Here is an 18,917-nt window from a genome sequence, read left to right as displayed (position 1 = left end):
ACTAGATTGTAGCATCCGGGTAAATAGAGCATAAAGTCTTAGATATAGAAGCAGTTCTGGAAATTATCTAATATCAAATCATCATTGACACATAAAGAGATGGAAGCCCAGAGAACGGCAGATCTAAGACTAGATGGTTAAAGCATTTGTTTGTGCTCTCAGACTTTTCTGCAGGATGATTAGGTTAGAAGCGTGTCAATAACAGGTGCCCCTTTATACAGGGGCATCATCTTCCCTAAGTTCTATTCCATCATATACCTTACAAGACCACCAGAGCCAAAGTATATAGCCTGTTCTGCTACCTATTATACGTTAAATATGATGGCGATGGGCACAGGTACCCCTCTGTACATCTACACTTTACTCATTCAGGAGAAAGTAAAGCATCTGATATATTTTTTCATATTTGCCTAATAACAGTTGTAACAGTATTGCTAATGATGATAATAGCAACTGTTATTGTTTACTGTTTAAATTGGATCAGGCAAAGTGCTAAGCACAATGCATACATAATTCCATGTAATCTTCCTGACAGTTCTATAAAGTAAGTACTTCATCCTTCTGGATGAAGAACTTGAGGCTTTGGAAGATTTGACCAGTAATTCGGGAGTCTGGAAATACATACTTTTTAACAAGTTTCTGGAGGTGTTACTAATACAACTGGTCCTTGAACAAGAACTTGAAACCACATATATTGGTAAAACTGGGAATGAGGCTCCAGCCTCAGAAAGAAATAGACCCCATAGACTTAGCCTGCCAGGCTCCTCTGTCCATGGAATTCACCAGGCAAGAATACTGGAGTGGGTTGCCATTTCCTTCTCCAGAAGATCTTCCCGACCCAGGAGTTGAACCCAGGTCTCCTGCATTGCAGGCAGACACTTTAACCTCTGAGCCACCAGGGAAGCAGAAAGAAATAAGACCAACAAAGACAAGGCAGGAAGACGAGGTATGTCCTCTTCAGGTGCAGGTGTGCACTGTACTCTTCAGATGGGACTGAATAGAGGTGAACAGCAGTAACCAAGGTGGAGGCTCACTCCTAAGTATCTGGGTGTGGGTATGGCACTAAGGGGGAAGGGAAAGCATGAGCTGCCATTTTGGCAGTATGGAACCCCAAGGTTATATTTGGATAATCTGATTACAGTTCTAGATGAGTTATTTAATTATAGCTCCATGAATAAGGTTACAGTTTTGATCAGGATTAGCTGAGCCTCTAACCTTCAGTTACATGCTGTGCATAGCTGGGAAGGCTGAGAAAGCAAAGTTAAGACTGATTACTATACTTGGCCATCAGAACTGGCTGGAGAAGGTAAATTCTGTGCTGGACATGCAAGTCTCTAACGGTGGATTTTGTCAAGCACAGACTGGATGACTCCTTGGCTGGGATGCTTTGAGATGATTTAAAGATGAATTAGTTGATCATTAAGATTCCTTCTAAAAAGTGCTACAGAAAATAATGGGAATGTGTCAAAGAACACAGGATTCAACTTGAAAGGTCTCCCAGTGGCCAAGTCTGTGGAAATTTTGAGATAAAAATGGTTACAGTAATACATAATAACCCACAGAATAAAATAAGAATCCGGGAATCCTCCTGGTAGAGGAGAAAGCTCTTCCTTACAATAGTATTCCTGTTAATCAGTGTAGGAAGAGTAATAGAAATAGAATGTTGCTGTTTGGCAAATACCATATAATAGCAATAACCATCACTGGATGCTAAAATTAATAGAGAAGTGTTAGATGAGAAAGTATAATGAGAAACAGGATATTGATGTAGTCAAAGTATTTCCCCATAATATACTTATTATGAAAGAGAGTGACTTTAAAGTGGAGAAATCACTTTAATTATGTGATCAGTGTTAATGTCACCAGTGAAGAGACAGCAACATCAGATGCCTCTTGACATGATGTGCTGATAAGGATATGGCATCTTGGACAAAAACGCGTAAAGTGAGGAAATTTCAGACAAATCCAGAATGAGAAATATTCTACAAAATAATTGGCCAGTACTCTTGAAGCTTGTGAAGTCAAAGGAGTGCTGAGGAATTAAAAGAGACTAAGAGACATGACAGCTAAATGTGATGTGTGATCCTGGTTCAGAAAAGAAGACATATTTGTGCAGTTCATGAACTTGGAATAGAGGTCTGTAGATTAAAGCGGTTGCTGTTCAGTCACTAAGTGTCCAACTCTGTGACTCCATGGACTGCAGCACTCCAGGCTCCTCTGTCCTCCACTATCTTCTGGGGTTTATTCAAATTCATGTCCATAGAGTCAGTGATGGTATCTAACCATCCCATCCTCTGCTGTCCCCTTCTCCTGTTGTCTTCAATCTTTTCCATCATCAGAGTCTTTTCCGTGAGTCAGCTCTTGACATCAAGTAGCCAAAGTATTGGAGCTTCAGCTTCAGCATCAGTCCTTCCAATGAATATTCAGGGTTGATTTCCTTTTGGATTGACTGGTTTGATCTCCTTGCAGTCCAGGGACTCTGAACAGTCTTCTCCAGCACCACAATTTGAAAACATCAGTTCTGTGGTGCTCAGCCTTCTTTATGGTCTAACTCTATTAATGTAATATATCATATTAATTTCTGGACATTGATCATTGTTGTGTGATTATGTAAGGTGTCAATATTTGGGGAAGCCAGGTAAAGAGACAATGAGAATTTTGTATTATATTTGCAACTGTAACATTAGTCAGAAAAAGTTCTAAAATAAAAAGTTAAAAAAGAAAAAATAAGTAAATATGAGGATTCCATCCAGCTCTGAGGTTCCTGGATTCTGGGTAGAAGTTGATCACAAAATCACCTGGTGAATCCTGAGCCAGAAAAAAAGACCTGTGGTCCAAACAGGCCACCTTTTCCAACCCCAGATCCTAATACAAGCTGCTCTGGAGTCACTTTGGCTTATGTGTCAGGTGAGGACAGAGGCTGGCAGCGGGGGGAATGGGCTGTGTATGCTGTCTCCAAGGGTATTTTCCAGCCTGAACACACAGTGAGTTTGTGGGAATCACTTGTGTCCAGATATCTGGTTCATGCTTAGGTTATAATATTAACTGAGGGAACAGTGTCTGCCTTCAACCAGGGTAGTAGCGTACGATAATAAAAGGGAGATACTTAGTGGAAGGTGATTCTCAGAGTACCAGCTTGTAATACGTCCACCCTCCCAACCCCTACTGCAAATAATCTCCTTCCGTAGTCAGGCTTTGCAGAGCTTTCTTTGAATGCCTTCAAGAATCCAGGGCCTATTGGTGTGGGTTTTGGTGTGGGTTTCCTTGTTTGGTTGATTAGTTTATATGCTTAAAATGTGCTTCTCTAAAAATGAAACTTTTGCCAAAGTTAGGGAATGAGGTCATGCTGGTTGTGACTGAAGCCACAGCTATCGATGCTAGGGAATCTCCTAGATGTCCACTCAGAATTTGAACATTGCCATGCCAACCATCCCTGCCCAGTTTGGCAAAGGCAGAGGGGTTAGCAGAGAACTGTGCCTTCTTTAATCCATTTAGCCGAAGAAGGCAATGGCACCCCACTCCAGTACTCTTGCCTGGAAAATCCAATGGACGGAGGAGCCTGGTAGACTGCAGTCCATGGGGTCTCTAGGAGTCAGACACGACTGAGCGACTTCACTTTCACTTTTCACTTTCATGCATTGGAGAAGGAAATGGCAACCCACTCCAGTGTTCTTGCCTGGAGAATCCCAGGGACGGGGAGCCTGGTGGGCTGCCGTCTATGGGGTTGCACAGAGTCGGACACGACTGAAGAGACTTAGCAGCAGCAGCAGCAGCATATCCATTTAGCATGTGATTTTTTAAAAATACTGTGTTCAAATTTGGAATGTCATTCTTTTTCCCTCAAGTGCTTTGTGTTAAAGGAAATAAATCTTCAAGGTGATTTTAATTCATTCACCTTAATAGCAACCACTGATAGAGTGTGGCTGGATGCCAGACACTGTGGTCGACCCTAGAGATACAAACACTGGGAAAACTGACCTTGTCCTCAAGGAGCTTATAGTCTAGTTAAAGGATGAAGAAGGGAATGAGACACAGTAGTAAAGAACACCCATAGATTTGTCTAATTTGCATTAGCCAGATTGAGAAGGGGGAAATAGGAAATTCTTACAAGTCTCTGCTTGAGGCTGAGGAGTGGAGAGAGGGGAGTAAGATGCAGCGTGTTTTATAAGTTAGCAGTACCCAACCTTTTTGGCTTCCCTGATGCCTCACAGCTAAGGAATCTTCCTGCAGTTCAGGAGAAATAGTTTGATTCCCAAGTTGGGAAGATTCCCTGGAGGAAAGCATGGCAACCCACTCCAGTATTCCTGCCTGGAGAATCCCATGGACAGAGGAACCTAGTGGGCTACAGTCCTTGGGGTTGCAAAGATTTGGACATGACTGAAGCAACTTAGCATGCACACACAACTTTTTGGCACCAGGGACCAGTTTCATAGAAGACAGTTTTTCCCTAGACCATGGCATGTGAGCTATGGAGAGTGGCTGTAAATACAGATGAAGCTTCACTCGCTCAGTACTGGTTTGTGGCCCAGGGATTGGGAACCCCTGCTATAAGTAAACTTAAAACAAGTCAGTGTGAAGTAGATAGGAGAGTAGAATTGAAGTCTCCAGTGTTTCTGTTTGAATTTTCTTTTATTACGGACAAGTGTTATACTCTAATATTTTAAAATGTATAAAGTGAATTCTTAAATTTTTTTCTATTATAAAATAAGGCACGATCATTATAGAAAATTAATACAAACATCAAGAAGACAGTCCCCTCTTTCCACCATTAATGGATTAAAAAATGGCTTTGACAGTCTACTGTTTTCTAAAGTTTGTCAGAGGATTTCAGTTTATTTTTCTAGCTGAAGATCAAATCTTCAGCTAAAAACCAATATGATCATTCTTACAAAATATAATTACAAATTGTTGTCAATTGAAAATAGTGTAAATAGCCATTTAAGTAACTTTTAAATTTATTTACCCTTCACAAATACATACTTAACATTAAACTATATGCAGAAGCCTGGTGGGCTGCCATCTATGGGGTCGCACAGAGTCAGACACAACTGAAGCAACTTAGCAGCAGCAGCAGCAGCAGCAGGGTACTAAGCTAGACACTGTTTGAGTTCTCTCTACAAAGGGATCAAATGTCCAGTTTTAAGTTCATGGTTATAATTTCTCATTGGATCAAGAGGAAATCTCAGCAAGCCAGGTCCTGTCTGAGAAAGGGTGGTCAAGTTGTGGTTAGCTTCTCAGGCATTAGTGACCATGCACAGCGTGACTGTCAGTGCCAAAGTTGGGACTTTTAAAATAAGAATGTCACACCAAGACGTTGCTTATGAATTATACCGAAGAATCTAGCGATTGGATGAGAGTTAAGTGTGCAAAGATGTTGGCAGTTTTACAAAACTTAAGAGTGAAGCTCCACAACTTGGGGAATTTATAACTAGAGATGGACTTACTCAAAACGAGCTCACAGGTTATGTTTCTATTTGTAGTCAACAAATAATTGGTGCTTCCCAGGTGGCACTAAAGAACCTGCCTGCCAACGCAGGAGATGGAAGAGACTTGGGTTTGATCCCTGGCTCAGGAAGATCCCCCAGAGGAGGGAATGGCTACCCACTTCAGTATTCTTGTCTGGAGAATTCCATGAACAGAGGAGCCTGCCATGCCCACGGGGTTGCAGAGTCGGACACGACTAAGCAACTAACACTTTTACTTTCACACACACATATATATAAATACACTTATGTGTTTTAACAGTGAAAGTTTAGGTGTGTTTCATTAAAAAATGGATATTTTACATTCTGAATCTATAACTTAAAAACACTTTTTAAACTTTATTTATTTATTTTTGGCTGTGCTGGGCCTCCATTGCTGCTCACAGGCTTTCTCTAGTTGTGGCGAGCAGGGGCTACTCTTCACTGCAGTGAGAGAGCTTCTCACTGTGGTGGCTTCTGCTCTTGCAGAGCACACAGGTTGCAAAGAGTCCTTCAGTGGTTGCAGCACTTGGACTCCCAGACTCTAGAGCACAGACTCAATAGTTGAGGCACAAGGGCCTAGTAGCTCAGAGGCACGTGGGATCTTCCTGCATCAGGAATTGAACCCGTGTCTCCTGCATTGGCAGGCAGATTCTTTACCCCTAAGCCACCTTAAGAACTTGATAATAATTTAACAGGACAAGACATGAGTTCATTGCTTGATTCCAAATGACTTACCTGAACGAGTGGAAAATCCCTGTTTTGTCATCTCCCCTCTGACTTCATCAGCCTAAATCAGGCCAAGAGTGTTCCCCCTTAATTTACTTCTGCAAATATAGCATCGCTTGACCATCAGAGGGGGATTCCTTGAATACACATGTCAGTGCAAACATTAATAAATTGTCCTTTTTAAAAAAGGAAATGTATTTATAAACCCCTTCTGGGGCCATTTCTAAAGAAACTTTTGTTGCAATGGAGTTTAGTTTTGAAACATTTGGAGTTTTGTTTTCTGATGAAGTAAATAGCTGAACATTATTTTTAGAAGTTGAAAAACACACACATATACCTATGCATTCATACACATAAACGCACTTGTGTGTTTTAACAGTTAAAGCTTAGGTCTGTTTCATTAAAAAGTAGAGAGTGTGCATTCTGAATTCTTTAATATAATATAAAAACTTGATTATAATAAAACAGGACAAGGTACGAGTTCAGGGCCTGATTCCATTTGATTTAGCTGAATAGTTGATGGCCATTAATCATGCATTTTGAATTAAGATTTCCAAAATGAGAAATCCCTATCCAAAGCATCTAGCATGACTCCCTCTGGAAAGAAAGACACACAAGTTTCAGAACTAATGTAAGGAGCATTGACTAGTGAGTATTTTAGCAGCCTGGGATTCATCACAAGCTTTCTGGAAATGTAGGTGGTGCTTGTGGTAAAGAATCCACCTGCCAACTCAGGAGACTTAAGAGATGGTGGTTCAATCCCTAAGTCCAGAAGATCCCCTGGAGGAGGAAATGGCAATCTACTCCAGTATTCTTGCCTGGAAAATCCCATGGACAGAGGAGCTGGGGGTGGGAGGGGGCTACATTCTATAAGATCATGAAGAGTCAGACACCACTGAGTGTCTGAGTACAACAAATAATGAATAATGTGTACAAAGACATCTCCTCTAAATATACAGTGTATTCAGTTCAGTCACTCAGTTGTGTCCAACTCTGTGAACCCATGGACTGCAGCACACCAGGCTTCCATGTCCATCACCAACTCCCAGAGCCTACTCAAACTCATGTCCATCGCGTCGGTGATGCCATCCAACCATCTCATCCTCTGTTGTTCCCTTCTCTTTGCGCCTTCAATCTTTCCCAGCAACAGGGTCTTTTTCAATGAGTCAGTTCTTCGCATCGGGTGGCCAAAGTATTGGAGTTTCAGCTTCAGCATCAGTCCTTCCAATGAATATTCAGGACTGATCTCCTTTAGGATGGACTGGTTGGATCTCCTTGCAATCCAAGGGACTCTCATGAGTCTTCTCCAACACCACAGTTCAAAAGCATCAATTCTTCAGTGCTCAACTTTCTTTATAGTCCAACTCTCAGATCCATACTGACTACTGGAAAAACCATAGCTTTGACTAGACGGACCTTTTTTGAAGTAATGTCTCTGCTCTTTAATATGCTGTCTAGGTTGATCATAGCTTTTCTTCCAAAGAGCAAGCATCTTTTAATTTCATGGCTGCAGTCACCATCTGCAGTGATTTTGGAGCCCCCCAAAATAGTCTGTCACTGTTTCCATTGTTTCCCCATCTATTTTCCATGAAGCGATGGGACCGGATGCCATGATCTTAGTTTTCTGAATGTAGAGTGGGTTACTTTGAAATTCAGTGTTTTACAACTTGTCTTGCTCTATTATATGAAATTGGTTCAGTTCTGTCCCTCAGTCATGTCCAACTCTTTGTGACCCCGTGAACTGCACCACATCAGGCTTCCCTGTCCATCACCAACTCCTGGAGCTTGCTCAGACTCATGTCCATCAAGTTGCTGATGCCATCCAACCATCTCATCCTCTGTTGTCCCCTTCTTCTCCTGCCTTCAATCTTTCCCTGCATCAGGGTCTTTTCCAATGAGTCAGTTCTTCACATCAGGTGGCCAAAGTATTGGAGTTTCATATATATATATAATATATAAAATAGAGTGGCAAATGATTTAACATGTTCCAGTTCTGTTCTTAGTAAAAATAAACTCCTTCCACATTTTACAGGTACTCTTTCACCGATGTTCTCAATTCTGCTTTGGATAGCAGTGGCAATCTGCACATCTATGCTGTTTTTCTTCTCCAAGCCTGTGGGTATTCGGCCATTTCTTGTGTCAGTAATGCTCAGATCAATATATACAATAGGTCTTGGGCCTACATTAATACTTCTTGGTGCAGCAAATGTAAGTACTTTATTTAGTTTTGTACTGTTTTAGATTAATTAAAAGTGTACTAAATATAAAAGCATAACTCTATGCTTTAACTCTGTAAATAAATTCTAATTTATTGTGAATCCAAATTAAATTGAGTTTAATGTGTACCTTCTTCACTGACTTTTTAGAGAAAGAAAAAATGGCAAGTGAAAATTTTATATATTTAGGATGGTAGCATTTGGGGCATGACCCAGTTCTGCACTCAATTTAACCCAATCCAATTTTAATGCTTTCGGCATCCTATATGGGCAGCTATTGACAAAAATGACTCCGAATGACTGTTAACATTCTAAAGTAACTTCTAAATCATCCAAGAAAGATTAAATTATATTCAGTAGAATTTTAGAAGTGAGTATCTTTTATAAAATGACCAAAGGAAAAGGATCGCTACAAGAGAAAATAGGAAATTGGGCCTTTTTAATGTGAACACCACCTATTAACTTGTGAAAGACATAGATGAGATTAAGTGTTTTTTTTCGCTGTATTTTAAAATATTAGAACAAGGGAGCACATTTCACAACCTTACTAGGTAAGTTTAGGATAAGTAAGCCAGACTACTATTGCAGATAGCAGTAATTTTGCCCAAGTGATAAAATTTTAAAGGGACGAAACAACTTTCTGTGTGGCACAGATGAAAAGGGATATTAAGAAACAATAAATCACCAGGTTGATGAAAGAACAAGTTGCCATGTAGGCAAATAAATCTTGCTAATATGTCCACTGCATGCCTAAGCACTTTCTATACTTTTAACTGCATTTCTAGCATAATGTCCTATATTCTGGTGTCTGTGTATCTGTATCTGGTATCTCCCCTTCTACGTAAGTTCTTAAGAAGAATGAGTAATCATTCAAAGTCTGGAACATGATTGGTACTCAACAAATGTTTCTTAAGTAAATTAAGTAATGAGTGAGTAGATGAATGGGTGAAAGATTATCTTTGTATTCTTACACAATTACAGTGCCTCGCCATAAAAAATGTGGCAAATATATATTGAAAATGAATAAATGAAATAATCAACTGAAGTTTTGAGAATTATAAAGCTGAGCTAGTATGGCCAAATCTATGTTTGTGATCTCTATTATAATTCTTCGAAAATTGAACGTGATATATATGACAGATACGTACATATATATGTGGTGGATACATATATACATATATGTATATGACAGATATACTTTCTGTCTGACCTGGCATGCTATAGTCCATGGGGTCGCAAAGAGTCAGACAGGACAGAATGACTGAACTAAACTGAACTGATATGACAGATATATTTATATGTTTATATATATTAAACTAGAACATTCAGGTCACCATATTACCAATTATTCTGCAATCATTGTGAATAAAGTGAAGTATACTATACATACAAAGAGTTTATCAGTAAAAATTCTGTAAAGTACCAAATATATTTTTCTATAAGTTTCTTGAGGGCAGAGGTTGTCACATTCATAGATATAATCCTGTCCACCTCAATCCTTGCCCCATTTTACTTTACCTTAATACCTAGTACTTAAATATTCAAAAATGGTTTACATGAATTGAACTTGTACTTTTTGTGCTTTGGAAATAAGCTAATTTTGCAATATTTCTAGCAGGTGAGTTAAGGAATCTTCATGGCTTTGTCTGATTTTTTCTAAGCCTATTACTACTTCCAGCTTATTATTTTTTCTTTAAAAAACACAGTGACTATTGAACCCTATTATTTGAAGAAGCAAATAATATGCATAAAGTAATAGCTGATTCTCAATAAGACATTAATCCAAGTGAGAAAATTCAAATTTGATCAGTGAAATAATAGCTAGACAGAGTTTGACCCAAAATAACAGCATATATTGGGTCTCCAATAGAGGGTTTATGTTCTTGTCATCCAGAAGTTTCACGAATATATAAAGAAATAGGAATAACATTTTATAGTCTATTGGTAAAACCGAAACCATTAGGAATATTTTCCCCCTCGGGAGACAGGATAAAAAGATAACTTCTGCCTAGTTTGGTGAAAATAGTTCCAATATAAGAAATGACTGTTTGTTTGACTGACAAGTTTTATACTTTAATTTCTTCATGAGAAGAAATCTACCTGGAGATAAAACTTTCTTATTAACTTTGTCAATCTGTGGGTACTCTGAAGCATTCAGAGCATAAAACACTTATTTGCACAACCCCTAAATAATGCATTATTATCTGCCTATCTAGAGCATGTTGACTGAAAAAAAAATAATCAGCTTTCATTTGGGACAAATTAAATGGAATAATTATAATTTTGATATGATAAATATTGATAGAGTTTTTATCTATAGTTTTGATATTATACAGTTAAATAGAAATGTTTTAGTGAATATCATTTATTTTAACATTTAACGTACAGGATCATTACAGGAACTATCTGTGGTTTACCATTTCCTAGGAGGTAGGGGGAAAAAAAAAAAAAAATCGTGTTTGTACCTTAGATCTTAACATATTTAGTAACTTAATTTGCACTTAAAACGTTGCGTTGTATAACACGTGGAACTGTAATTACTAAAGTTATAGGTATGAGAAACAGGAAAAAAATGTCTACCTGAGAGTCAAGACTTAGTGAGAATCAGAATTTCAGACCTTAGGCAAATAGCATGCCTCAGAATTTCATTCTTTTCATCAGTAAAATGGGTTTTTGAGAAGATCAGTTCAGGAGATTAGTGTGAAGATTTAAAAAAGAACAGCAGCAGTAATAATGATAAAACAGCAATAAAGGCTAGTGTTTACTGGGTACCTAATATGTGAAGTAGCATTTAATTGTAGAATGTTGCTGTCATGATCCTTAAAGTGTTTGTGTTTTGGTTCGCAGGAACTTGTTTGTTTCTGACTCTGTCTTTCACAGTTTTAAGCAAATACAGAAAGTTCCTTTTTTTGGAAAACGAATCAAGTGGGAGGAAAAGCCTCGATCTGTGTTGTGAGCGCTTCATATTATCAGTTTCTGCTTATTATGATGCTTCATCTTTACTAGGTTCTAAAAAATGTTTTATTTAGTTTGCAGATAGCTTCTCTTGTCTTGTCACAGGGGTTAGTTATCTCACTAGTTGAGATGCTTAAAAAATTCAAATGTTTTTCTCTGTTATAAAAGCCTATCTTATAACCCAATACAGTTTTCTTCCCACCCTCTGCATTACACTTTTAGCTATGGGTACTGGAAATTAACATTAGTTTGGCAAATATAAACAGTTTTTAACAATTTGGGATAACTTAATATTTTTTCATACCATTAAACTTATTTGTAAATCTCATTTTAGTAATGATAATATTTCCAGTTGTATGGATATCATATAATTTATTTACTGCTACTGCTACTAAGTTGCTTTAGTCGTGTCCAACTCTGTACGACCCCATAGACAGCAGCCCACCAGGCTCCCCTGTCCCTGGGATTCTCCAGGCAAGAATACTGGAGTGGGTTGCCATTTCCTTCTCCAATGCGTGAAGGTGAAAAGTGAAAGTGAAGTCGCTCAGTCCTGTCCGACTCTGAGCGACCCCATGGACTGCAGCCTACCAGGCTCCTCCATCCATGGGATTTTCCAGGCAAGAGTACTGGAGTGGGGTGCCATCGCCTTCTCCGATTTAACCATCCAATTAATTTATTTAACCATCCCATTAATTCTTATTATTCATATTTTTGGATCATTTTTATAATAATAATACAGTATATATCTGTGAAATATGTATTCTGAGTCAAAACATTCCTATTCTCTTCGTTTTTCTCTCTCTTTGTCTCACACACACACACACACACTCTCACACTCTGTGTGTTTTTCTTGTAGTATACTCACTGAGGAACCTACTTCTGATATTCAGTTGCAGAGACAGAAAACTGCTCCAGTGCTGGGAGAATACTATGAATCGCATGTGTTGAATTTAGTAAGAGACACTACTGTTTATACCACCCTTGTTTACTGTACTGCTTTGTTGACAATTTAAAAGTTTTCTTGGGTGATTTTGACTACATAACAATTTTGCCTTAGGCTTTGACAAATGGGCAACCTTATCCTGCCCATGTAACATCACTGAAATGGAAATTTTTGAATCAAATAATCTCATATTTGAGTTAGAAAGTTGATGGTTGATGAATATATGGTAAAATAGCTATATTACCATAAGCCCAGTTATCAACTGGGCTATAAGCCCAGTTGTCAAAGTCAAAATTATTATGTAGTCAAAATCGCCCAAGAAAACTTTTAAATCGTCAACAAAACAATACAGTAAACAAGGGTGGTATAAACAGTAGTGTCTCTTACTCAATTCAACCCATGCTATTAATAGTATTCTCCCAGCACTGGTGCAGTTTTCTGTCTATGCAACTGAATATCAGACGACGAAGAATTGATGCTTTGGAACTGTGGTGTTGGAGAAGACTCTTGAGAGTCCCTTGGACTGCAAGGAGATCCAACCAGTCCATTCAAAAGGAGATCAGCCCTGGGATTTCTTTGGAAGGAATGATGCTAAAGCTGAAACTCCAGTACTTTGGCCACCTCATGCAAAGAGTTGACTCATTGGAAAAGACCCTGATGCTGGGAAGGATTGGGGGCAGGAGGAGAAGGGGTCGACAGAGGATGAGATGGCTGGATGGCATCACCGACTCGATGGACATGAGTTTGAGTGAACTCCAGGAGTTGGTAATGGACAGGGAGGCCTGGCGTGCTGCAATTCATGAAGTCGCAAAGAGTCAGACACAACTGAGTGACTGAACTGAACTGAACTGAACTGATAGTTCAAGACAATAAGTTTAGTTTTGCTTTTCAATAAACAGTAGACAGTCTTCTTTTACTATAATTTATTCCTAGGATATAAATAGGAACAATGTAAGATGGGGATGGAATTACCGATCAGGAATACACAGTCAAATAACAAATAGGGTAATATAAAGGCAGCCGGAAATTTCTGGGATCACATAAAATAGCAAAATTTAAAGAACACCACTTTGAATTCTAGAGCTATGAGGCACGTTCAGGCTTATTCCCTTCTAGTCATTTCATTTTAGAAATAAGTATATACATATCCTATAGAGACCAGGAGGATTTACCAAAGTAATTAATGACAGAGACTGGAACCCAGATGGCCCAATTTCTAAGCCAGGGTCTTTCCACTATACTGTGCTGTTAAAAGTTTTGCAAAGACATATCAATTAAATGTAATGTATCTGTGAAACTATTGCTATACTGTATAATTAATTTACTTAGTTAAAATTAATGAACTTATTTTAGTGTACATTAATTAACAAATGAGCATTAATTTTGCTGTTGTAGAAGACATTCATAAATCATTTGGATGATGTGCCACTTTTAAAAGGCTGTACAGAGAGCTTACATTACTACTCTCTCTCTCCCTCACCCACCACTTTTTCTTCCCAATCTTCACATAATTTACCCCATTCTTAATTGAAAATATTGTTGTTGTTATTCAGTCACTAAGTTGTGTCTGACTCTTTGTGACCCCATACACTGCAGCACGCTAGGCTTCCCTGTCATTCACTATCTCCTGGAGTTTGTTCAAAGTCATGTCCATTGAGTTGATGATGACATCCAACCATCTCATCCTCTATCACCCCCTTCTCCTCCTGCCCTCAATCTTTCCCAGCATCAGGGTCTTTTCCAGTGAATCAGCTCTTCACATCAGGTGGCTGAATTACTGGAGCTTAAGCTTCAGCATCAGTCCTTCCAATGAAAAATGTTGGGTTAGCTAAAAAGTTTGTTTGGGTTTTTCCATAAGATCTTACAGGAAAACCCAAACAAAACTTTTCAGTCAACCCAATATATCAAGGGCAGCTTTGAAGAATAGAGAACAAAAAAATACATGGGATATTTATGATCATTTATATTGGCATTTGTGTGCTGACTGAAAGGTCCTTTCAACAGCAGTTCAAAAGAGGATGACCTTTTTAAAATTAATTTTTATTGGAGTATAGTTGCTTTGCAGAGTTGTGTTAGTTTCTGCTGTACGCAAAGTGAATCAGCTATGTGTTCATGTATATGCCCTCTGTTTTGGATTTCCTTCCCATTTAGGTCACTGCAGATTGAGCTAAACAGTAGGTCCTCATTAGTTATCTGTTTTATGCAGCGTCAATAGTGTATGCACGTCAGTCCCAGTCTCCCAATTCATCCCACTCCCCCTTTCCCTCCTTGGTGTCCATATGTTTGTTCTCTATCTCTGTGTTTCTGTTTTGCAAATAAGATCATCTATTCCATTCTTCTAGATTCCACATAGATGTGTTAATATACAATGTTTGTTTTTCTCAGGATGGCCTTTTAACCGCCTTGCCCAGTTCCCATACTCCCCATTTATTGTTGCCCACATGGACCCTTGCCATAGAAGCAATGATTGCCTACATAATGGTATTGATAAATGAAGGACTAGTTAGTGTCCAGTAAGTCATGACATGAAGAAGGAGAGTGTTTTTGTAACTTCTTTATTTCCCAGCTTTCCCTAATATTCCTAATATCCTAATATTAGGGAATTCCTAATTCCCTAATATTCCCAGGGAATTCCTAATTCCCTAATATTCCCAGCTTTCATGGAAAATGCTCAGTAAGACTAGTTCACAAATTTCAAGGTTATGGGCAAGAAAAACCAGCGTTCAAGTTCTTTCCTACCCAAATCATTTATACTTGTACTTATTTCTTCATGGTATAAACACTTAAAAAGACCTCAAATTCCTTGTTTCTGTTCTGTGCAGAAATAGGTGGCTGTCATTACCAGTACCAATTCCATCAAGAGAACAGGAGCATGTCCATCAACATCAAACTTTAGGTCAAAGTTCAGAAGAATTAACTTGAAACCAATAAGGCTACTCTTTATTTTTCATGCAAAAATGGCAGAGGCCCTTTCAGGCAGAAGTGTGTCCTTGCTTTTGCATCATTTGAGAAGTGAAATATGTTGCTCTTTTTGAGAACTTGAATTCAGTATATCCCTTTTACTTCGTATAAAGGATGTGTACATAGTTTTCGTGCCTGACTTTTTATGACTCAGTTTAAAGACACAATATATAAATAATTTGTGTGCAGCATATCATTCATCCTTATGAAAAGTCATAATTTAAATCTTTAATTTCATTTTTATTGAACTCCTTATTTCTGTTTCATATTAATGATTTGGGTGAGTGAATTAAACTTGCTCTTGGATAGTAAGCATAAAGACATCCATTAATACTGTAGCTATATTTAATAGTAATGTCAAGATATGATGATGTAACACCAGTAAAGTAAAACTTCATTTGACACTATTCAGGTTGTTAGCAAGATGATGAAATTGATAAAGTTGATTGTTGAGAGGATATTTAATTAACATGGAGCACACTTAGGAAAGGTTTGAAACTTTTACTTGCCATGCTGTTGGTTTGGTTAACTTCACAAGGTGCAATGATAAGCCTTTTCTCATTTTATCTGTATTGATTTGGACTTCAGAAAGTTGAAGGGAAGGTTTTTCAACTTCTCAAATTTTACTTCTGTCCAAAATGTTGTTTATTCTCCTTCTTATGTTATTCATAATCATTCCATAAGACAATTTTTTTCATATACATTGAGAAATTTATGATGTTGCAAAGAGCAAGCTGTCTTCCTAAAGTTAGGTCTGGACACATAAAGACAAATATGGTGCCATTAGAAAATTTTTAAGGACTCAAGAAATGATCTGAAAGAACTAACTGAAATTTTGAAACCTGTAATTCTTTCCTTGATAACTAAATGGGAAAATTAGTCTTTCCATTGATAAATAATGCAGTGATTCTAGAACCAAAGAGATGGCACCCAGTTTATGATAGCCGTGTTCTTTGGAAATCATTTCATGGGTCATTGTTATTGCCCCAAAACCTCAGTATAAATTTCTATATTCTAAAATTATGCCACAGAAGGCAATTTTAAATGTAGTTTTAACTTAAATATTAAATATTCTGTATGATACAAAGCATAATACACACTCCAAAATGCTTACTGAGTAATTACCATACATACAGCTTAGAAGATACATGCAAGTATTATATTTATTTTAATATAGATAGATAAAAATATTTATTTTTATGAATGCAGAGTAAATTTTTAAAAATAATTTTAATTGCTTACTTGTTTAAAATAATATTCAGTGGAGAAAATCCAGGATAAAAAAATCCAGGACAAATCTCTGGTTGCTTTCTGGAAATGTATTTTTCTGTTTCATTTACAGTATGATTAAAACATTGCATGTATTACTTTTAATATGGAAGATATAATAAGTAATATTTCAAAAGTCATTGTACTAAGGACTTCATATGCGTTACGTATTATTTAATTCTTTGAAGAGTTCTCTGAGGTGGGAATTCCTTTATTCTAATTTTTGAGAAGAAACAAGCAAGGCCTACGGTTGCATGGCCTGGATCAGATAATAGTAGTGGGAAAGCTAGGATTTAAATTCAGGTCTGTCTTGATTGCAGAGCTGCGTCTCTTAATCACTCTTGCTCCCTTTTCCTGGAATTGCAGAGAATACAGGGTTTGTCTGTCTGGTGTTTACATGTAGATTTGTAAGCAGTGTTGAAAAATTGCAAAATGAGAAAATCATCAAAGAAAACCACAGACTTTGCAAATAATAGGTTTTGTCAATGACCTGCTGTTTTTGTGAGCTTCACCAGTATGAATAAGACAATAAAATCGAATCTTTTCCTCCCTTTAGCTTTGTAATAAAATAGTGTTTCTGGTGAGTTTTGTTGGAAATCGGGGTACGTTCACCCGAGGCTACCGAGCGGTCATCCTGGATATGGCCTTTCTCTACCACGTGGCGTATGTCCTGGTTTGCATGCTGGGCCTCTTTGTCCATGAATTCTTCTATAGCTTCCTGGTGAGTACATCTCTATGTGGACAGTCACTGCTGAAAAACATACACAATGCTGCTGCTTCTTATGCTTCTTTCTTTGGTTTTTTTTAAGCAGAGTCTGGCATTGAGGACAAATTATGTTATTTTTAGACTTGCCTAGGAAAATCATGCATTATTATTATTTTTAGTCTTTTTCTCTGAGATACTACATAGGTGGTGCGATTCTTTATGTACTCTCTGAGACCCAGCTCTTGACCCAGGCTGCTTTGGGTTTTAGCCACATCATATTAGCTTAGAGATTCTTGACCAAGAAGAGGGATTTATTTTCTTGATACTGAATTCATTGTATTTATTTATAATCCCAAGTATTTTGTTTATCTTTAGAATGGCATATAAATAAACTGAGAGGGAAAGCTAACAGTTAGCAAAAAGACAGTGAGTTGTTTTAAGGACAGTCTTACAGTTTCAGATTTAACATGGCATTGTTGTTAAACTTATTTACATATGTCTATTCATTGGATGGACTTGCAGATTTTTTCTAAAGTTGGATTTTGGTTTTGGTTTTGTTTTTTTGTTGATTATCAGTTTTCCTTCCTATGTATATGCTCTCTAGCCATAAGCCAGGAGAGGAGTCAATACAAGTATATGATGTTTTGAACAGTAGAGCATTACCAGGTTAGCATCATGATGCCATAAGAGCAATTTCTTTATATCTTTAGCTCACAACTGATGTACAGAGGAGAGCACTACCCAGTAAAATAATTCCTAATGAACAAGCTGAAGATCTAAAAACATTATCTTGACTGGTTTGCTTCCATCATGAGAGGCAAATCCATAGTCCCCTGCTGCCCTGTTATCCAGAACAGCCATGTAGGAGGATTCAATAAGATGCTACATTTTCATTTACCCTAAAGCAATGGAAAGAGCCGCAGTGAAGAGTGGATTTGTCCCTTATCAACATAAGGATACAAAATTACATTCAAGGCAGTTAAGTTAGATTAGTATTCAGCAATCAAAGTAGATTTTTTTTTTCTAATCCAGGGATGCAAATGAATATCTTCTCTGCTCTGATTCACCATAAAACTTCCATTTAAAAAAATCTGCCTATGATATTTAATAAACAAGTTATATCATGTATTATATATGATATAATAGGTTATACCCAGAACCTTTTCCTGACTGTAATATGTAAAATTTATGACAGTGTTTTTATAAAAAACACCTCCCTGTTTATAAAATGGATAGTATGAGAGACTAATAATATCAAGACCCATTAAAGAAATAATATGAAAAGCATGTGAAATGATGTATGTAACTCTGCATTATTGAAGGAAAGGTTTTTGACAAAATAAGGGTATATTTGAATTATTATATGAGTTGTTAGTAGTAATGTTACTTTTAATTTGTGTTAACTTATTTTCTTTTTGCATTTTCCTCATCTTTCATCTTTCAAATTGTACAACACTGATGCTAATTTGTCTTCATTGGGTTGATTATAAAAGGATATATTTCATTTTCATGTTTAGAGTACTAGAAGGACATTTTATTGAATATAGTGCTAAAATAGTATTTCAATGTATTTTTAAATATTTTTATATTTAAAAAATATATGAATATGCACTCTCAGTTATGTCCACAAATGCCCGGGCATCCTTTAACCAGTAATAAAAACCACACTCTAGATT

General features: G+C 37.4%; 1 protein-coding gene across 2 annotated transcripts in view; it reads left to right on the top strand.

The window, feature by feature from the left end:
• ITPR2 (inositol 1,4,5-trisphosphate receptor type 2) overlaps window positions 1–18,917 on the top strand; it is a 584,772-nt gene that overhangs the window by 466,564 nt on the left and 99,291 nt on the right. For both annotated transcript variants that reach the window (XM_005902445.3, XM_070371231.1), the window contains 2 exons: window positions 8,224–8,399; window positions 17,092–17,256. In XM_005902445.3, the coding sequence (XP_005902507.2) occupies window positions 8,224–8,399; window positions 17,092–17,256 (341 nt within the window). The remainder of the gene's footprint in view (window positions 1–8,223; window positions 8,400–17,091; window positions 17,257–18,917) is intronic.

This window comes from Bos mutus, chromosome 5 (genome assembly GCF_027580195.1).
Source record: "Bos mutus isolate GX-2022 chromosome 5, NWIPB_WYAK_1.1, whole genome shotgun sequence".
In the NCBI taxonomy this organism is placed as follows: Eukaryota; Metazoa; Chordata; class Mammalia; order Artiodactyla; family Bovidae; genus Bos; species Bos mutus.
Note: the sequence above shows the minus strand (reverse complement) of the source record. Positions and strands in the feature narration are given on the sequence as shown.